The sequence below is a fragment of the Mchenga conophoros genome, linkage group LG6, assembly GCF_057382185.1.
Source record: "Mchenga conophoros isolate Kocher_MC1m ecotype Shallow Benthic linkage group LG6, M_conophoros_male_GT1.1, whole genome shotgun sequence".
Taxonomy (NCBI): Eukaryota; Metazoa; Chordata; class Actinopteri; order Cichliformes; family Cichlidae; genus Mchenga; species Mchenga conophoros.
The window spans coordinates 43,705,579-43,719,691 of record NC_140531.1 but is presented as its reverse complement, the minus strand read 5'-3'; the positions used below and the strand labels follow the sequence as shown (position 1 = coordinate 43,719,691).

The following is a 14,113-nucleotide window of genomic DNA, read 5'->3' as shown; positions in this document are numbered from 1 at the left end:
GAGCAGCGGGACAAAGCTGTGCTGCAGCAGCAGGTGCTGAGCCTCCGTCAGGAAAACCACCGCCTGCAGGAGGAGAGTCACATCAGGAGGTTCGCTGCCTGGATGCTGTGCCAGGATTCGTTACCATAGTAACACCACTAGCATTTACTGAACAGTCAGCACTGTGTCACATGACTCGCAGCGGATCGTGGTGACGACGAAGAGTTTGAACCGTGAGCAGAACAATCGAACAGCACGAAGCAGCACGCTGAATGAAGATGAGGTGATCTGATGGGATCAGTCACAGCTCGGCTGACCGGTCTCGTCAGTCCTCTTCGGCTACCTGGAAGTAGGCGGAGCCTCTCTATGATTCTTGCTGTTATTTGTTTTCACACAGAGGCGCAGTGAGTTAGTCGCAGCAGGAGCTGACCTCCGTGCGCCTCCACCTCTGTCAGCTGGCGACGATGAGCTTTTACTAAACGCCTCAGCGCAGATGTTTAAGGATGTTTTCTCTTCAGACTGTGGATCATACAGATGTGTGATCCAAGCTGAATCAGCTGATACAGAATTAGCTGATTTATCCAAAACTCTTCTTTCATGTGCAAAGAGATCCTGCTCTCTTTCTGCTGTTACGTGTCTTTATTTTTATAAAGGTTTACATCAGAATTTACTTTTTTGGCCTAGTTTTCCTGGAGATGATGTGATTAATACTGTAAGTACAGCAGCATTCACAGATAGAAGGTTCTTACTCAGAAACATTTTCATCAGGTCGATCGTTTTTATATCTGTATATAAAAAATATGTATTTCATTTGGTCAGCAATGAGCAGCCTGAGGAGGCGCTGTGAAGCCGCATGTGTTTAAGCTGGCTGCAGGCCTGATGTGGATGAAGGTGAGCAAAGGTAAACGTGTAGTGGGCCCTGAGCGGTCACATGACCGAGCCTCCGGGTCTGTGGACTTCATACACTCGGTGGGGCTTCAGGAGGAGCTGCCAATCAGCTGCCAGAGGCCGCCCCCTGGTGGAAGCAGCTGTGTAATAAAAACTCAGTTTGTTCACCATGGCAACAGTAAATCTTTACACTTTATTTCTCTGATCATATTAAACATTGGAAACAGTGATGTCACCAATCAATAATCAATACTGTCAGATTTGGAGTCAGCTGCAGATCAGGTGTGTGAGCGTGCTCAGTAGCGAGTCGAGAACCCGTGGATCTCCACTTTGGAAATGTCTCGCTCGTCGGAGAACACGGCTCGATCAATTCGGGAACTCGGACTGCCGACGCTCTTCAGCCAGTGCTTCCTGAGGAAGAGGAGGAGGAAGAAGAGTGCAGTTAGTACATTCGGGTATTTCTCAGTGACCTCTGACCCCACAGTGAATAAAGAAACACTGCGCTCCTCTTCATCACAATGAGGTCACCTGACAGAGACACAGTCCACGCCACTGGCATCACTTAGTAGGAGGGGCTTAATTGTGTTTAAACTCCATCCTCATTAAAGAGTTCAGGTTATATCACAGGACAGTTACAACACGAGTGGGAGGAGTCATTTCACAAACTACACACTGACACCTCTTTAGCCCCTCCCATCACACCAGTGAGTGACAGAGTTGTGGCATAAAGAGTTTAAGGACCTGCTTGATTTTAATGTAAACGTCTGATGTCACAGATGTGACAGGTGAGAGTCATGTGATCGTATCAGAGCGCTTCACTGCCACACACAAGTAGTTTAGGAGAACTGTGGCCCTGCCTCTCCGAATATGCTCCTGCAGCTCCTTGCTCCTCAGTCCTCCTCCTGCTCTGACTGTGAGGTCATAGCCAGGTCATAGGAGGAGGCAAATGAGGACAGCACAGACCTGCAAAGCATTATGGGAGCTGTAATACTGCACTGACATTTTCAAATAAAAATCCATTAAAGGATATATCTGTGTGTGTGTGTGTGTGTGTGTGTGTTCGGAGGCTCTGATTGGTCAGCCAGACTCACATGTCACTGACTTTGTCCCACGGTCCCTGGACCTGACCAATCACAGTGCCCTGTCTGGTGTTTTTCACCCAGCCGCTGAGCCCCAGACTGCGCCCGTGATCCTCCGTGTACTGGCACACATTCACAGGTGTGTGCGTTTAGTCATGTGACACGTTTCCATGGTACATCCTGATCAAAAACAGCAGTAATGTGAAGGAAAAGAGGAAGCTCACCATCCTGAAGCACACTCCTGAACATGGAGAACAAACACAGGGTCAGCGAGTAAAACCTCAAAAAACACACAAACTCGCCGTCACGTGTCAGGCGACCTACCCTGCACGTTCCCGAAGACCTCAAAGTCCACGGAGACGAGTCTGTTTTCAGCCATGATGGCGTGAAGGAGACAAAGTAAAAGCACACACGGAATCATGTTTGCGCAGCGAGATATTTTTATCTCTGATATTTAAACCAATCTCAGAAGCCTTCAAAATAAAAGCATCACTCTTGACTGGTCACAGTCATGGTGATCTTTATTTTGAAGGGCATTCACAATGTAGTTATACTACAGAATACTTCCAACAAAGTAAAATTCACAGTTCCATGACTTCCTCGCTGTCATGAAACAGTGAAGCTGCTTCCTGTCCAAACATCAGGAAGTAACTGTGTAAACATGACCACGCCCACGCCACTGAACGTGACGGCTTGGACAGGTGAGGACTGGTGACGCTGGGCCAGAATAAAAACACACGGCTTGTTTCTCGTCAGTTTGATTTTATTCAAAGACTTGTGAGTCACAGACAAACAGGCCAATGAGAGGAGGGGGCAGAGCTTCAACATCTCAGGTGTCACTCAACCTTGGTCTTCTTCACAGCGCCAGGTAACTTATCCTGCAGACTGAAAACAGACACAGGACGCTTGTCAGCTGCTTGTCTGGACAGAATAATGTGAACACCTGCAGATTAGAGGTGGGCTCATCTGTGTTAACGTGGAAACTGAACATGGATGATCAATCAGCAACCCGACTGTGGACTTTAACTATAGACAGGTCACAAGCACATTAGGAACAGACAGTATGAACACACTGAGCATGCTCAGTTCAGTCCGACTCTTCATAAAGGTAGAACAGAGCTCACCTGGTTCAATTAAGACAGACACTGAGTTTAGATCTGAGGTCAGCATGTGCACAGGTGAGACAGACGGCAGTTACCTGTGGACCATGGACACCTGAGACAAACATTACAAACCCCAGTGGTGCTGCAGAAATGAAGGTCAGATTCTCACCTCTGACCTCAGTGAGGCATTTAGATCAGAGTTGACCTTCGGTGAGGCCAAACATGATGAACACCTGATTACCCGTGACCTCACCTCTGCAGAGTTTCCTCCAGTTTGAGCCGAACAGCCTCAACGTGACGATCGATCTGAGCCTGAACACAGAAACACTCTGAGCTAAGCACGGAGCAAACTGGGCAGAAGACAGGGACACCAGGTGTGTCTTTACCTTCTTCTTCTGGTAGATCAACGGTGTAGTGAAGAAAATGATGTCAGCTGCACACAGAGAGACAACCAATCGGAGATCAGAAAGACTGATATTTAACTCGCTCAGAGGGAAACAAACTCACCAAGGATCAAGATGGTGACGCCATTGAACACGGCACCAACGTACGTCATCACCCAGGTGACGGCTGCCAGCTGGAACACGTAGAACAAAGACATGGACCAAACACACAAACAATACACAAAATTCAGTTTTATTTATAAGGCATCAAATCACAACAGTCTCAAGGTAAAGACCCTAAATAATACAGAGAAAAACCAACAATCATATGACGCCCTGTGAGCAAGCGCTTTGGCGACAGTGGGAAGGAAAAACTCCCTTTTGCTCTAATAGGGTGATATGGTACTACAAGGTCATTAAGATAAGATGGGGCCTGATTATTTAAGACCTTGTATGTGAGGAGCAGGATTCTGAATTCTGGATTTAACAGGAAGCCAAAACAGGAGAAATCTGCTCTCTCTTTCTAGTCCCTGTCAGGACTCTGGGTTTTTAGGGTCGAGTACAGTAACCTCAGCTTTATCTGAATTTAGACATTCCTGCAGTTTAAGTGCTTGGTGTGTGTTATCTGGCCTCGTGGATAGATAAAGTTGAGAATACACACAACAAACAAACACACAGAATAAAAACACACGCTGACCTTCAGGGAGTCGACCAGGTCTTCCACCAGTAACAGCCTCCTTGTTTGATTACTGAACCAGTTCAAGTGGATCAGAAACTGGTCAGCGAGCTGCCGAACTGACTCTGAGGACACGGAAATGTCCCTCTCCAACAGAGACCTGAAGACGAGAGCTCTAGTGAGGTTAGAGTGATTAGAGCCAGGTTAGAATCAAATCACCCGGGTTACCTGAATGGATGACCTTCATCGGACTTCTGGACGGCCTGGATCACTGATTTATAAACCCTGCAGACGGGATGGAGAACAGGAAGATGTTTTTCATGCTGGGTAATGCGATCTGTCTATAGCAGGTTCCACCCACCTGAAGGTGATTGTGACACAGAGGCATGCCAGGAGCAAATAGGACACCACGCTGATGACTGACAGTGTTGCCAAGGAGAGAAGAACCAGCAGTGAGAGGCCGAACGCCGCTGCAGATTTCTTCGGTTCTCTCCAGTGCACGAGCTGTGAGGCTGCTGACATATTTTCTGAGATTAACCAAAACCAGCTTGATGCCAAAACAACAAATAGATACTAAAAGACAAGAAAGCAGAGAAAAGCAGGCTCCCAGAAACCTTTGACCGGGAAAGGCACAGATATGGACAGAACGAGGACTGCCACACCAATCACACGTCACAGCAGTGAAGCATACCACAGAGAAGCAGATTCAACCTTTCATGGAGGGTTTCCTCGTACGTGTGAACTGGAGTGAAGCACTCACACCATCGGGCTGGACTGGTAATCTGGCATATGGTGCACGGAAGGGCCGCTGCGCACCGACCTTATGACAGCAGCCCATTCGTTCACTTTCATTACTCACACTGGATCGCCTAATCAAACTTCTTAACGAGACCGGCCCAACCCTACCTTCACTGTGTGCTCACACAGCTTGTAGAAAAAGTTTAGCGTGGAAGAAGCAGCTAGAAGGCGGAGCTAAAAAGCAGCTGTTGGGCTGCTGCACCAGCTGTGGAGGAACAGCAGCTCAACAACAGACTGAGGAAAAGATGGAGGAGGTGAAATAAACGTGGCGAGAAAATAGATGGAGGAACATAATCAGAGATCCAGGGAAAATGGTAACTTTGACCACGAGCTGCTCCTGACAGCAAAATGCAGCTTTCACTGCAACTGAGACCGAACCCAACAACAACAATAACAACAGTACCCACATGATTCAAACGAAAACATTCAATAATCAAACTTAATGAAATATATACAAGTGAACGGGATCAAAGTCCAAGACGAGCTCAGAGACGTGGAAATAGCCGGTGTTCTCTCCCACAAGCAAAATGAATCAGGTGAAGATGTGCTGAACCTTCATGAACCATAAACAAATGCACAGGAACCTTCAAGAATGTGATTTATGCAGTGCCAAATCACAACAGACTAATAATCACCAGCAACCTCTGAAATCCATCAGGAATTTTTAAAAACATTCCCAGAACTTAATCCTGGACCTGCAGGACCTCTACTTTAGCCTCAGCAGCATCCAGTCTGCAGGAGAAACAAGCACTGGCCTTATTATCACCTGAAAAACAAAAGAAAACGTCTGATCTTTGCTGTCAGCAAATAGTTTGGCACATGTTGTAGATGTGTTCTCTTTCTCCCATTTCAGGAGAAATGTCCCATTACTGGGAGTCTCTTTTCCCCATTCACTCATCCTCAGCCCAACATCAGCTGGGCTGCTAACAAAAACAACTTTAAATCACCTTCGTTCAGCTTCTTTCCTCTGTAAGCTAAAGAACCGACAACGTTCGAGAGAAAACCCCACCGAGCCGTGACAGACCTCAGGCTGGGCTCGAGCATTTCAACATGTTTTATTCCACGTGCAAAGCTCTCTGTAACTCCACCTTTTACAGTTTCCCAATATCCAGGTTTAATCCCTGCAGATCAGCTGCGGTCATGTGGATCCTATTAGGAGGCGGAGCTACATTCCACAGAGATCCTGTTCAGAGCACACAAGAAAATAAGATCAACGCTGATCTGAGCTGACCTGCTGATGTTTCCTGGAGAATGAGAAAAACCTCAACTCCCAGAAGAACGTTGAAGATTTAATGCCTGATAGATATCATCTGACCTTCACATCATCCAACTCACAGTTTATAGCTCAGCTTTGAACACTCGCACACACACACACACACACACACACACAGACACACACACACACACACACACACACAGACACACACACACACACACACACACACAGACACACACACAGAGACAAACACACACACACACACACACACACACACACACACAGACACACACACACAGACACACACACACAGACACACACACAGAGACAAACACACACACAGACAAACACACAGAGACAAACACACACACAGACAAACACACACACACACACACAGACACACACACACACACACACACACACAGACACACACACAGAGACAAACACACACACAGACAAACACACACACAGACACACACACACACAGACACAGACACACACACACACAGACACAGACACACACACACACAGACACAGACACACACACACAGACACAGACACACACACACAGACAAACACACACACAGACACACACACACACAGACACAGACACACACACACAGACACACACACACACACACACACACACACAGACACACACACAGACAGACACACACACACACAGACACACAAACACACACACAGACACACACACACACACACACACACACACACACACAGACAAACACACACACAGACACAGACACACACACACAGACACACACACACACAGAGACAAACACACACACACACACACACACACACAGAGACAAACACACACACACACACACAGACACACAGACACACACACAGACACACACACACACAGACACACACACACACACACACACAGACACAGACACACACACACACACACACACAGACAGACACACACACAGACAAACACACACACAGACACACACACACACACACACACACACAGACACACACACACACACACAGACACACACACACAGAGACAAACACACACACACAGAGACAAACACACACACAGACACACACACACACACAGACACACACACACAGAGACAAACACACACACAGACACACACACACACACAGACACACACACACAGAGACAAACACACACACAGACACACACACACACACAGACACACACACACAGAGACAAACACACACACAGACACACACACACAGACACACACACACACACACACAGACACAGACACACACACACACACACACACACAGACACACACACACACAGAGACAAACACACACAAACGCAGACACACACACAGACACACACACACACACAAACGCGCACACGCGAACACACACACACACACACACGCACACACAGACAAACACACACACACAGACAAACACACACACGCACACACATACACAGAGACAAACAAAGACACACACACGCACACACATACACAGACAAACACACACACGCACACAAACGCACACACACACACACACACATACACAGACAAACACACACACACACACACAAACGCACACACACGCACACACACACACACGCACACACACACAGACAAACAAAGACACACACACGCGCACACACACACAGACAAACAAAGACACACACACGCACACACATACACAGAGACAAACACACACACACAGACAAACACACACACGCACACAAACGCACACACACACAGACAAACACACACAAACGCGCACACACGCACACAAACGCACACAGACAAACACACACACGCACACACACACACAGACAAACACACACAAACGCGCACACACACATACGCGCACACAGCAGCCTGACTGACAGTCAGCTGATCGGGACAACAGAGCTTTGTTAGCCTGTTTGGTGAAACGCAGTCAGGTGAGAACAGGTGGCAGCCTCCGTCTACTCTACACTGTTTCCATGCCAACAATCAGGTGTCTCACCTGTGTGCGTGAGGTCTCTCAGCGAGGAGGAGGAGTTGTTGGAGGACGATGAAGAGTCTGCCATGTTTCAGCTGCTCGGTCTGCAGGTCTGACCCTCCCTCTGACTCTCCAGAGCTCTGCAGCTGCTCCATCCAGCGATGACATCACCACATGGGTGGAGCTGGAAAGAGGGGGTGACGAAGTTTAAACCTTCTGAGCAGCTCGATGTGAGCTCAGAGCGAGAATGTTCAGGAGGGTCAAAGGTCAGCTGAGAGTAGTTTGAGCAGACTCAGACAAACATCCACACACACTGTTTAAGTCCAGCCAGACACAGGCGTGCTGGTAACAGTCGTTATCGATCAGACAGGAAGTGAAACCAAATGCAGCTTGAAGCGCAACAATCATTAATCAGTAATCAATAATATTGACACAGCTGTATACATAAAAACACATCAACAGACAGGAAATGAGCTCAGTGATCGCAAGAGAGAGAGAGAGCAGGTCAGGATCCAACGAGATCTGTAGAAGTTGGCATCACCATCCGAGGATGATCCCTTGCACAGCTATGGAGACAGTAGGAGGGTCTGAATGTCTTTGTGTTTCCCCAACGAGCATCAGTGATAAATAATCAACAATAAACAGACTGTCGGCTTCATTTCTTGGTTGTTTTCTGTTGGCAGTTTTACAGCAGTGCTGTTGTTCTACAAGCATTAATGTCTGATCCTGAAACACCACACCTGCACTGTACCTGCTGACCTCAGGTCAGACTTGTTGGAATTGTGTTTTTATATTTACTCTCCAACCATAAACAGCAGTGAGTCTGCAGGTGTGAGCTTGAAAACTAAAGCTGTCAGGAGGAGGTGACACTCGGAGTGTGAGAGTTTACTCTTTACTTTTATTCACAGCAGGAACGTTTTTATGAGCAGCACGTTCAGCGTACTTTAGTTCAATCACTCAGACTACGTTCGCTTGGACTGGGATGACTGCAGTGATTTGCTCCATTAGGCTGAAGGACAGGAAACTTCAGTCTCAAATATCTACTGTGCATGCCTCACCTTAGAGATCAACAGCAGCAGTGATTTAAAAAACAGTTCTGTGTCACAAATCACCAGAATAATGATCATCTTAAAAGTGCTAACGAAGCTGAGCAGAGCGCGTCCAGGCCGGGGGTTGCTCGGTGAACCTGCACCATGTCCCTCCACCAAGATGGTTCACTACTCGAGGCGCTTTAGTCCTCTTTGGTGACATCTGGTGGCCAAAAATATGAACAGCAGCTTGAAATGAGCCGCCTCACTGTGATCACCCTCTCTGCATTAGCAACTTCTGTTTAATATCAGGCTATCGGTGTGGTGCATCTGTTTTACGGTTATTTGATTAAAAACTCATTTGTATGAAACGTTTGAACATGGGCGTGTCCAAAAGAAGCCCGTGTCGGGCTCCAGAATATCATGTGACCAAAGATGAACTCTCTGAAATGACGTCAATGCTTCATTATGTGATTCGAGCTGTTGAAAAGATGCACCACCAGCATTGGTTGGGACTATGCTTGTGCCGTGAGGTCATTCCAGACCATCTTTTTGTTTGCCTTATGTGGAATATCCTTTTGAAGCGATCACTTTTCTTTCTCCATATTAATCAAATCAAAGTTGATGTAAGTCTGTAGAGATCTCTTTGGGCATTTCTGGTCATAAAGCAACATTGTCCAGTCTTCGGCAGTAACACAGGAGTTACAGGAGCAAAAATTGGAGAAGTTTACATCCTTTTTGATTGTTTTCAATAATCACCCAAATATGTAGTTTTAACAGGTATACCATTAATTCTGACAGATTTAAATGTTTGAAAGGTAATAAGACAGACTCATTTTCAGCCCTGACACAAGTAGCTGTCTGCTCACATCGTGTGTATTCGACAGGAAAATTGCAGTGTCATCAGTCAGGTGTGCCCATCTCTATCTAAGGGTGGGATACCCTGAAACTGTCCTTTTTTAATATGCACTCCATAATTTGTGCATAAATTGGATGCAGTTGTTCGCACTACACCCAAACATTCACCATCTTCACTCATGCGGCCATCCCACTGGCGCCAGCTGAAGGCTGCCGAGGTCGAAGCTGACTGGAACAACAAATTCGTCCATGATAACAGGATTGTTGTCAGAACTCTTTGTCCCTCCTTCAAGGCCGCCAGACCTTCGCTTAACCGGGCGTGATGACACTTTCTCTCAGCTGAACATACACACACAAATGCACACGCATGAAACATGTACACTGATACTGATACGCCCTCACTATCACCCCCCCCCCCGAATCCAACACCTCCTCCCAGGTTTACCTCCCATCCGATGTGGACAGTGGATCAGCTGGAGGTGCGATCGAAGATTGCAGCGGTCCCAGATCAGCTGTACACACTGGAACACTCTCCCATGTTGCTGTCTGTGTTTTATTGTGATATGGTGTGATGATGATTCCTGGATTATCCTTTTGTGTTACATATTTCAATGTTTTTTTCCTCGCTACCTAGCCTGACCTGTCTCCCCAATGTGATGTTTGTGTATTGTATGTACGGTCTGTCATCTCGGTTGTGGGCAACTGCAACTGACAAATAAAGGCCATCCCATCTCAACTAGCTAACATTACAGCCAACAGCTAAAACATTAGCACTAAAGACCTACACAGAATACATCGCCATAGACATACAAATAACATAATTTCAGTTTGATGAGTTTAACTGCAAAGCAGATAATGCTATCATAAATTGAAATTTTTTTTTTAAACTTACTTTTCGCAAGCAAATTACTTCTTTTCTTCTTAAATTGTCCGTGTTTGCCAAAATGTGCTAATTTTTCACATGTGATAGAAGAACTGAATTTGGCATGTACAGAATGAATCGCATCATTTGAAACTTAGCTCTGATTGGAGAAATTGGAAGTGTTAGAACTGACCCACATTACGGTCTCCTCTACTACTGGAATTCCTTTCTTGCCTATGGAGAAATTTATCCATTTGTATTTTCTGAATGAGCCAAATATGATTTTTGGTAAATATATTTAGGAAACTATTTTCACTTTCACATATTGAATGAATAATTCTGAGTTTTCTAATAAAACATTGTTCAAAGTTTCTTTTATGTTAACTAAAGAAATATTTTGGGCATTTTTTCCGCTGTTCTCACCGTTTCCTCCTAACAGCTTTAACATCTGACTGACGGTGAGATTATCGTTTAGACAAATTGTTTTTTCACATAATCTTATTATTCTAGAAATAATTTTAATTTCTCTCTCGTTTGTCTTTAGAGAAAGCATTTTCCTTTTGAAAAATTTCTGATATCAAATTTCATTTCCATAAAAACTCTTAAATAGTTTTTCTTGTTAATAAGTCTCAGGGCTTAACTTTGGATTAATTTAGTTTCCAACAGTCTTTATTCTGAATTTGTCCAAATAATTTCAAATCAGTCTAAACTGGACTGCTTTATGGTCACGGATATGTTCGAGCTCGGATGATGTTTGTTCATGTGGGCATCTATCCATGCTTTCATTCATCACTGTGTTGGAATCACCTCCATATAAAAGTTTAGCTGAAGGACATGAAAATAACATCTGCCTTATCGTCTGTGGTTAAAAATAAATATACATTTTATAATTAAAGCCATTTATAAAGTGTGACTGATCAATATCAACCAAAAGTGTAATCCATTGTTCGCTGATGTTGCAGTTTAAGTGTGAACCGCTGCAAATCTGCTGTCACCAACAGAAACGTGCTGCCTTTCTCACTCTTCTTGTTCATTATTTATTGAGCTTTTAAAGAGTCACATTTTATTTGAAATTAAATTTGTGGACTTATTTCAGGAGTTTTGGATTTTCATCAGTTAACGTATTTATTTTATTTTTGCTGTTTTATTGTGAGCTCGCAGTATTACTTTTCTTCTTATTTGGTTTCTCTTTAATGTTTTATGCTTTGGCCGGAGGGTGTCTATTCTATTTCTAGTCGCTTCTACTGAATGTTTTTGCTGTGCCCGCTTCGGCCTGCAGGGGGCAGCCGCGGCTCAGTTTACGCCTTAAAGCGGAACTTTTGTTTCCGTGTTGTGTTTTCTCAGGAGCGTTAACAGCTGTGAACAGCAGACGGCAGGGGGGTGGAGGGGTGTGTGAATCGATTATTGCTCAGCTATCGATCTCAGCACCGTGAGGTCCATGATGCAGTGCGGCTGGCCCCTCATGGGTCCGCTCAGGTGGCTTCACTACCTTAACAAAGAGGTGACGGTGAGAGCGGGAAAAGGCGAGGAGCACCGCGGCTGGCTGTTAAGCGTGGACCCGGTGTCCGCCAGGTAACGCGCACGTGGAGCCTAATTTGTAAATCAAACAGCTGATCGTGACGAACGAGTCGAGTTTTTTTTCAGCCGTTTCCTGTGAACTTTGACCTTAACTCGTTTAAGTTAAGTTTAAGTGTGACTCCTGATCGTCACGTGGCTCTGACCCTTGTCTTCCTGTGCCCTGCAGTGTGGTCCTGGTGTCCTTTGGTGAGGCGGTGGTGGTGCGGGTGGTGATGGGTCACGCCGTGGAGGCGGTGGAGGTCCTGCGAGCGGCTGCTGATGATGAGACGGCGAAGCGTCTGCGGTCGGTCTTCCTCCCCCCGCCGTCCCCTTGCCTGGACCCCAAGGAGCTGCGTCAGCGGAGGGATGCCGTGCGGCGGTGGCTGCAGGAGAACCGGATCCCCGTGGAGGAGGAGGGGGAGGAGCTAAAAGTGGCGGGCGTCCTGACGATCGCTGCGCCCTATAGCGCCCACGACTGCAGGAGCTCCAACCAGATCATCCTGGACCGGATCCAGAGACTTATCGGGATCCAGGACTGTACCAATCAGGGGTTGCCACTCTGAGCTGGGCCAATCACCAGGTTAGTGTGTTGTTTGAGCTCCGCCCTTTTGTCATTTGCAGATGTAATCTAAATAAAAGGAGTTTCTAAGTGACTCACTTCCTGTAAAACTCACCTGTCCCACAGACTGACGAGTCACCAATCGCCATGATTAGTTACGTCAGAGTGGGAGGAGTTTTAAATATGTGCATAATTTTAAAAGATAAACTGGCTTTATTGTGACAGGCACAATTTCATTTCAGGTGAGAAGAGACCTGCAGCAACCACAATGAACCAGGAAACCAGAGTGCTGGCTCACCTGGGGTCACCCGGGGTCAGGGTGTGCACGGGCGGATTTCAGTTTGTCAGACTTCAGTAATCAATAATTATTGATCTGCTGTAATCATTGACACCTGGATGTCGCTGATGTGATTGAACATCACCTGAATCACCTGCGTCAGTATCAGGTGTCTCCGGTCTGTCCTCTGAGGAGAACTGAGTTCTGCTCTTTATTTGCCTGTGGGAATGACTTGCTGCAGACTGATTCCCGGAGCGTTTTTGTAAAAGTTTCGTGTCGTTTCATACTTTGTAAAACAAATTCAGACTGGAGTCAAACTTAAACCACGAGCTTTGATCTTTGTCAGTTTCAGTAAACATGGGGATGAAACGTCTACCGAGTCATCTAATCACTGTAAATAAACTGTAAGGTAATTATTGTATCTATGGTAACAAGACACCCATCCCTCCACGCATTTATTTCAATATGCTCTGCTTGGTTTTGTTTGTTGAATGCAGAGCAGAGAAACACTTGTATCCTGGGGCTTTGTGTGTGTTCAATGTCAATAAAGTTAATTGAAACCAGCCCAGCGCCACCTTATCTGCTCTTTAAGTGATGACATGATGAATCCTGCTCCCGGCCCAAACTACTCTGCATTTATTAAGTCTGTGTTTTTAACATGTTTTAGTGCTTTGTATATAGTTCAGTTTAATCTGAACAAACCCCTAAAAACAGTCAGTGATCACTATTGTCCCCTCTCGGTTTTTATTACCATTGTTCATTTTAAAGCTCAGTTTTTAAACCCTATCTACAGCCCAGCCCATGCAGCAGTATAATGACTAACCTCGTATTGTGGATGGATTATCTCAGTTGTTCTCCTGACTGAAGTTTGGTCCTTTTACAGCA

The 14,113-nt window shown here is 45.8% G+C and overlaps 4 protein-coding genes across 15 annotated transcripts in view; 2 read left to right on the top strand and 2 right to left on the bottom strand.

The window, feature by feature from the left end:
- Positions 1–649, top strand: part of LOC146573463 (signal-induced proliferation-associated 1-like protein 2) — a 39,774-nt gene extending 39,125 nt beyond the window's left edge. For 4 of the 5 annotated variants that reach the window (XM_085278342.1, XM_085278350.1, XM_085278343.1 and 1 more), the window contains one exon: positions 1–649. In XM_085278342.1, coding sequence (XP_085134468.1) covers positions 1–129 — 129 coding nt within the window. In that variant the 3' untranslated portion in view covers positions 130–649. The other variant, XR_014892842.1, reaches the window with a different exon arrangement.
- Positions 650–1,041: 392 nt separating this feature from the next.
- LOC146573462 (acylphosphatase-2-like) lies at positions 1,042–2,454 on the bottom strand. Its single transcript, XM_085278362.1, has 4 exons — positions 2,271–2,454; positions 2,171–2,187; positions 1,959–2,068; positions 1,042–1,278 (listed from the first exon to the last, which is right to left on the bottom strand). The coding sequence occupies exons 1-4, from the start codon at positions 2,365–2,367 to the stop codon at positions 1,164–1,166; spliced, it is 339 nt and encodes a 112-aa protein (XP_085134488.1). The 5' UTR covers positions 2,368–2,454; the 3' UTR covers positions 1,042–1,163.
- Positions 2,455–2,652: 198 nt separating this feature from the next.
- Positions 2,653–12,694, bottom strand: LOC146573461 (reticulon-3-B-like). 8 transcript variants are annotated; one of them, XM_085278355.1, is made up of 10 exons: positions 12,557–12,694; positions 8,112–8,271; positions 4,470–4,623; positions 4,337–4,393; positions 4,130–4,268; positions 3,557–3,626; positions 3,436–3,482; positions 3,303–3,361; positions 3,071–3,161; positions 2,695–2,831 (listed from the first exon to the last, which is right to left on the bottom strand). In XM_085278355.1, the coding sequence occupies exons 2-9, from the start codon at positions 8,173–8,175 to the stop codon at positions 3,110–3,112; spliced, it is 642 nt and encodes a 213-aa protein (XP_085134481.1). In that variant the 5' UTR covers positions 8,176–8,271; positions 12,557–12,694; the 3' UTR covers positions 2,695–2,831; positions 3,071–3,109. The 8 variants fall into 8 exon arrangements, 7 of the variants coding, with proteins under 7 accessions (XP_085134483.1, XP_085134485.1, XP_085134481.1 ...); XM_085278357.1 differs by lacking the exon at positions 3,071–3,161 and having other exon boundaries at positions 2,653–2,831; XM_085278359.1 differs by lacking the exon at positions 3,071–3,161 and having other exon boundaries at positions 2,653–2,831; positions 4,470–4,620.
- On the top strand, positions 12,153–13,793 carry gemin6 (gem (nuclear organelle) associated protein 6). The gene is made up of 3 exons (XM_085278361.1): positions 12,153–12,407; positions 12,580–12,972; positions 13,194–13,793. The coding sequence occupies exons 1-2, from the start codon at positions 12,274–12,276 to the stop codon at positions 12,953–12,955; spliced, it is 510 nt and encodes a 169-aa protein (XP_085134487.1). The 5' UTR covers positions 12,153–12,273; the 3' UTR covers positions 12,956–12,972; positions 13,194–13,793.
- Positions 13,794–14,113: the final 320 nt, after the last annotated feature.